Consider the following 6,974-nt stretch of genomic DNA (forward strand, 5'->3'; position numbering starts at 1 on the left):
TGCTAGCCCTGGCCCTAGCTCTCACCCTCCCGCCCGCCGCGCCGCAGCCGGCGCCCGGGTCGGCGGCGCAGCCGCAGGAGGACGACGCCAAGTGCCTCCGCGGCGTCAAGAGCGACCTCAGGGACCCCGAGGGCCGCCTCTCCTCCTGGACCAGCAACACCTCCGCGGGCGCCGTCTGCGACTTCTCCGGCATCTCCTGCTGGAACCCGCAGGAGTCGCGCATCCTCGCCGTATCCCTCTCCGGCTTCGGCCTCCAGGGCAAAATCCCCCCCGCGCTCCAGTACTGCCGCTCCGCCAACACGCTCGACCTCTCCTCCAACGCGCTCGAGGGCCAGATACCGCCCGCGCTCTGCGACTGGATCCCCTTCGTCGTCAACCTCGACCTCTCCGGCAACCGCCTCACCGGCCCGCTCCCCTCCGAGCTCGCCAACTGCCGCTTCCTCAACTCGCTCAAGCTCAGCGACAACGCCTTCTCCGGCCAGATCCCCGCCTCCCTCGCGCGCCTCGACCGCCTCAAGGCGCTCGACCTCTCCGGGAACCACCTCGAGGGCCAGATCCCGTCCCAGCTCGGCTCTGCCTTCTCCAAGGACTCCTTCTCCGGGAACTCGGGCCTCTGTGGCCACCCTGTGTCCTCGCGCTGCGGCGGCGGACTTGGGGGCACCGGCCTCGGCATCGTTATTGCTGCCGGGGTCTTCGGCGCCGCCGCTTCGCTGCTCCTCGCCTTCTTCTTCTGGCGATGCACCGGGAAGGGCAAGGCTGGCCGCCGCCGCCAGGGCCGCGGGGGAAGCGAGTCGGAGGTTACTGCCGCCGAAGACGGGAGCTGGTGGGCGGAGCGCCTGCGGGCCGCACACAACCGCCTGGCCCCGGTGTCCTTGTTCCAGAAACCGATCGTCAAGGTCAAGCTTGCCGACCTGCTGGCAGCCACACAGGACTTCAGCACAAGCCACATCGTGGTGGCCGGGAGCTCGCGGGCAGGGACCGCATACCGGGCCGTGCTGCGCGACGGGTCTGCGCTGACGGTGAAGCGCCTGCACTCATGCCCTCTCTCAGAGAAGGCGTTCAGGTCGGAGATGGGGCGGATTGGGCAGCTGCGCCACCCCAACATCGTGCCGCTGCTGGGGTTCTGTGTTGTTGAGGAGGAGCGGCTGCTGGTGTACAAGCATATGGAGAGTGGGGCTCTTTCCAAGGTGATGAAGGAGCCAGGGGAGACATTGCTGGATTGGGCGACGCGGCTCAGGATTGCTGTTGGGGCGGCGCGTGGTCTTGCGTGGCTGCACCATGGTTTCCAGATGCCACAGATTCACCAGAACTTGAGCTCAAGCGCGGTGCTTCTCGACGAGGACTATGAGGCTCGGATCACAGATGTTGGGCTCACAAGGCTGGTCCGGATGGCCCCAGGTGAAGGTGGAGATACAAGCCCCTTCCTCAATGGCGACTTCGGGGAGTTTGGGTATGTTGCCCCAGAGTATGCTAGCAATCCAGTTGGTACCATGAAGGGTGATACATATGCTTTTGGGGTCATACTATTGGAGCTCGTGAGCGGGCAGGAGGCTGCCTCTGTGTCAAGTGATGTGGGTGAAGGATTCAAGGGGACATTGGTGGATTGGGTATATCAGCTCAAGAGCACCGGCCGAATCGCCGATGCTGTGGATAAGTCATTGAAGGGCTCTGATGCAGAGATCAGCGAGTTCTTGAAGGTGGCTTTTCAGTGTATTGTGGCTCGGCCAAAGGAGAGGATCTCAATGTACAGGGTTTACCACTCTCTGAAGAGCATTGGAACGGGCCGTGATGTCTCGGAGCAGTTTGACGAATTTCCGCTGGCCTATAACAAGGACGACGCGGACACCTGATGGCTGCGACGCCTCGGATTGTGAACCGCTTGGTCAGGCTTAATACGCTGCTACTTGTGTAGCTCTGGCTGTTGAATTGATCGAGGGCATGCCCAGACATCCGCTGCAAAACCATTATACTGCCGGATAATCCATTCGATCATGGCACCGTATCATGGTGAGATAATCATGTAAGCTGTAAGATTAGTCTGCATTGTCTCTTAAGTGCTAGTGCTTGTAGTATCTTTGTGGAACTGTAATTCTTGTTGTGTCTAAATTCTGATATCACCTTCTTGGAACAACTGGCCTGCTCTGCAGTCCCCTATACAAACGAGACTGGCATTCAAAAAATTGATCGTTTATCAATTTACCTTAATTTTACAGAAATATTTAACTTTGTTTGCATGGCCGTTTTGTAGCACTCTGTTATCTCCTACTCATATATGGTCATTATGTAGCATGCTAATCATCTCATTTACTCCCTCCGGTTCATAGTAAGTGTCGTGGTTCTGTGAATTTGCTTGATGATATCCCCTATCTCATTTGTCTCTTATTATTGTCATCTGTCTCTTATTTCGGATCGGAGGGAGTACCATTTTCTCTTGTGAATTTCCTCGATCATATCCCCTATCTCAATTCTCATGTACTCCCTCCGTCCCAAAATTCTTGTCTTACATTTGTCTAAATATGGATGTATCAAGTCACGTCTTAGTATTAGATACATCCGTATCTAGACAAATCTAAGACAAGAATTTTGGGACGGAGGGAGTATTTCGCGTGCTCTGCGCTACGCACTTTGCTATTGTTGGCAATACTCCAATTTGGGTGCTAATAAAATCCTCCAACATACATTTCCAAGCCATGTGTCTTTGCCCTATACCTTTCAACCTTGGACCATTTACTTGTAGCCTCTGCTCTGTATTCTGAAGACCGATTTTGAAGCATTATAATGTGCAAAAGACATCGTCATCCTGACTTCTAAATTGTATTAGCTCTTCATTTCCCCCTAAACCCGCGTTATCTCCGTTCTTATCTGGCTGGCCCTCCTGCTATATTGTATGCTTTGTTTGATTTGAAAGTCAGCTCTTCGTGAGAGATAACAATAATCAGTTCCACCGCACATCCCATGCCCAGTCTGCATGCATAATTGTCACCATCACGGGCTCTCACATCAGATCAGAGTCCTAAATTTGACCTTTCCTGGCGATAGCGAGCGTTATTCCGCCGGTCTATTGACCAGCAGAAGAGTATAACAGTAGTACTACTTTTAATACTCGGGCGGCCAGAAAGCTTGAAACTGAGAAAACCAACTGTGGGGTGACAGCACCGTATTTCAGCCATTTATTTACCCTTGAGAACGAATCACTGTAGGAAGGTGGGGATGCACAGAGAAGACAGACAGATGTACCATGGCGGCCCTGTTTGAATCCTGTGCTTAGCTGTCGCCTGCAGTTGTTGTATTATTGTACTGTACGTACAAGTCTGTCCAGATTTGCATGTTGCGCATAGAAAAGACAAAATGGCGCAGCTAAACTAACCTAACCCCTCTGCCCAAAGTTTGTCGCGGGAATTGGACTACTGTATGTGTAAAGATGTATTTTGCCTGTGTCTCGGCTAGCCTTTTTACTGCTTGGTAAGTTGCCAATTGCCTGCCTCATATTTATTCCTGCGGCAAATCCGGCCTGATCTCTTTGGATTGAAGGATTTTCATAGGAATATTGGAGGATTCCAATTCATTGGATTTTTTCCTAAAGAAGCCCTTTGGATCAAAGGAACCACACCTCCAAAATTCCTATGGATGCATTCCTACACCTCAATCCTATAGGAATTTCAACATCCACTATAACCTCTTTTTTACACTGATTCGCGTAGGATCGAGGCACTTTTCCTGTGTTTTTCCTGTGTTCCATCCAAATGACCATTCTTGTAGTTTTCCTCTATTTTGTAATCCTCTGTTTTGCACCTACAATCCCGTCAAATTCCTGTGTTTTTTGAATTCCTTTGTTTTCTAATCCTGTGATCCAAAGAAGCCCTGAACCAAGTTCTACTCCTCTCTTAAGTCTGAACTGAACGCCAAGCACAGCTACGAGTTATCTGCTCGTAACTTGTAGTGATGCTACTATTGATTCAGTAGTGTGACCTGGAAGGCTGGAGGTGGTCGGCAGCTGGCATCAGCAGATCGGTCGCAATGATGGCGTGCCTTATCTGTCTGTAGGATACACCAGCGCTGGGCCTCCCCCTACACGGAGGGGGAGGGGGGGCCTGCACGATTCATGAACAGAAGGGTAGCGAAGAACGATGGTCTGATCGAACGATGTGTTTGACCGGCTCCTTAATACTATGTCGCCATGAATGCTGGAACGCCATGGCTGGACGAAGGGAGCCGTGCAGTGCAGAATTTCATGTACGGATACGTTGCAAGTCACGCAATACTCCTTGCATTCCATAATGTAGAGTGTATAGATTTTCTCAAAAGTCAAACATTATAAACTTAAAACATTCGTATTTAAAATACCAAATGCATATCGTTACGATAACTTTGTGCTGAATCGGTGACAGTTAATATGTATCGGAGGGAGTAGGGCATCTTATATAACAGTGAAGACAGGGAGGGAGTAGAAAACGAAAGAGGGAATGGGAATGAAACAGCGGCTGGCGCTGTGCTCGACACAAATACACGGATGAAGACGCCAGCCAGGACAGCAGGAGACCTGGATGTGATGTGCGAGATATTCGTTTGCCAAGTGACGCTTTGCTAGCTAATTGGGAGGAAGATGGAGTGCAGATTCAGACACGAGCGCTGGGATCTGAGGCGAGCACATCGGCCATGTCCCCGTCGTTGACTGACTTACGGTTTTCTTGGTAAGACTAGTTTTTTTTTTTCCTAGGATGATTATTTTTCTGGGCAGCTAAACTGCGAACAAGTCTCCGTCCAAAGGAGCGGAGGATCCTGCCAGCCACTTCTCTGCCGTGCAGTTCCCGCAACTGTAGAAACGTCAAAATCTGAAGCAAAAGACACGGGACGTCTTTTTACTATGCTGGTATATAATCAAAATCGACGGCCACGCGAAGGTTCCAAACGATAGACTTTTAACCCCCCAAAAAAAACAAAGCTTCCAGGTTCTCGGCTTATGCAGAGGAAAAGCTAGCCCAAACCTGTGCAGAAAAGACGTACCGTAACAAAAATACCGGGGCGCACAAGTAACTGAATTTCACAACAGACCAAGGCATCTCACGTATAGTCGAGAGTCACGTATTTAGCAGCACGGAACACAACACATCTACACAGAAACCTACTGTATTTTTCTAGCTAACATACTCATGTCAAATTGCCAGCAAGTTACAAACAAAGGGGCACCGAGCCACTTCAGCGAGCACCTTGGTTCCTCCACACACACACACACACACAGAGCACCTAGCCACTTCATGTCAAATTGCCAGGAAGGTACAAAGGGGCACCTAGCCACTTCAGCGAGCACCTTGGTTCCTCCACACACACAGCAATGCTTCTTTCTGGTACTGGGAGGGTTTGGCGACGAAGGAACCATTTTAATTCCCAGACCAACCTCAAGCCTTGATACGTTGGTGAGGATCAGATGACGTAGCGGTAGGTCACGTATTGTCCGGCAACTTCGCTCTGCCGGGTGATCTTCACCACCTGCCCACGCTTCATGCCGTAGTATCTTGCTACCGGATCCGTGAGCTGAATCCTGGGGAGCTGCATCGTAAGATAACTCCAAATCATCAGAAACTAGTCTGCCACTGTAGCAAAAGATTGGGGGGAAGTATCTGTGTTCTGTTTGTTAGAGGTACTGTGCTAGGGGTCAAGCTTCTTAACGAAACCGAGGTATCAAAACTTGATGGATGTGAAATGTGACCAATGCAAATTATGGGGCACTAACTGGTTTCAAAACAACAAACTCCTCAGATTATCATAGTCACCAACATATCAGGCCAGTACACTGATATACTTAATTTTATCCTAGAAAGCATTTAAAACAGTACAAATTACAAAATATGTTGCTAAACCTTGTCAGTTGATCACCCACAGATCCACCATACATACGCAGACATATTGCACATATACATAGGACCCATTCACTACTCCCTCCGTATCAAAATATAAGACGTTTTTTGACATTGTCATAGTACTTATGAACTTCTACCGAAAAAGGCTTTCCCCCCGCTTTATATATAAAGCAACGATCGACGACATACAGACTGCAAACCACCCGACACCACACACACACACACACACACACACACACCCAAGGTAGATACAAGGGGGCTGACGAACAACAACACTAGTCCAAATGCCCCAAAGCAGACAACTAGTAGACAGATAGAGCATACCTAAGGATCAAAGGAGCTCTCCACCGTGAACGAGTCACCATGAGGAGACGAAGCCGAAACTCGACTAACCAAGGACTCCAAAGCGGTGCTTCCAGGAAAGAAACAACACTGTAGAGCCGCCACCGCCCGATCCACTGAATCGAGGTTTTCACCCGGAGTAACACGAAGGACGCAGGGCCACCGTAATGGAGCCTTCAAGGGAACAACGCATGGACGCCACCGCGATCTGTCTGGCCAGAGCCAAACGAGGTTTCAAACCGGCCACCACCCTCCGCCTCTGCCTGGCGTACGGCCCTACCCAAGAGCGCCGACCGCACCACCACCGTAGATCATCGAGAGCCCGCCCCCATGCATGCCGCCCACTCGACCATAACAGCGAGCCCGTCAACACCCGAGCCACGAGCTCCGCCAACGAGCCCGCAGCTCCCGCCACCAAGGCCGCCCTGGAGACCATCAAAGGAACGGGCTTTGAGTCGACCGGCAGGCCCCTAGCACCAACAGCACCGCCGGTGACCGTCCCGCCATGAACGGTCTGCAGCGAGGAGGTACTAGGCCTGGAAAAGGGGAGGGGGGAGCGGAGCTCGTTCGAACCGGCACACCCCTGCGCCGGTCACAGGTAGTTGGGCTACCCGTCCCTCAAGCAGCCTCCCATGAGTCACCACTGACACCCTAGCACGGCCACCGGCCAGAACCACGCGAGGAAGGTGCAGCTACCCGTCCGCCGGCGAGGGCCGCCGGATCAATCGCACCGGCCGCTGAAGAAGGCCTTCGGAGGGGCCAACACATTGACCC

At 51.9% G+C, this 6,974-nt stretch overlaps 2 protein-coding genes across 2 annotated transcripts in view; one reads left to right on the plus strand and one right to left on the minus strand.

Moving 5' to 3' along the window:
* On the plus strand, positions 1-2,218 carry LOC123045824 (probable inactive receptor kinase At1g27190; the record flags this gene model as incomplete). The annotated part of the gene is given in 1 exon segment (XM_044469003.1): positions 1-2,218. A coding segment is annotated over 1 exon segment (1,850 nt), but the record flags the coding sequence as incomplete, so codon positions are not given.
* A 2,783-nt stretch (positions 2,219-5,001) lies between these two features.
* Positions 5,002-6,974, minus strand: part of LOC123045826 (DNA-directed RNA polymerases II and IV subunit 5A) — a 4,554-nt gene continuing 2,581 nt past the window's right edge. The window contains exon 4 of the mRNA XM_044469004.1: positions 5,002-5,547. Coding sequence (XP_044324939.1) covers positions 5,422-5,547 — 126 coding nt within the window. The 3' untranslated portion in view covers positions 5,002-5,421. The remainder of the gene's footprint in view (positions 5,548-6,974) is intronic.

The sequence above is a fragment of the Triticum aestivum genome, chromosome 2B (genome assembly GCF_018294505.1).
Source record: "Triticum aestivum cultivar Chinese Spring chromosome 2B, IWGSC CS RefSeq v2.1, whole genome shotgun sequence".
Taxonomy (NCBI): Eukaryota; Viridiplantae; Streptophyta; class Magnoliopsida; order Poales; family Poaceae; genus Triticum; species Triticum aestivum.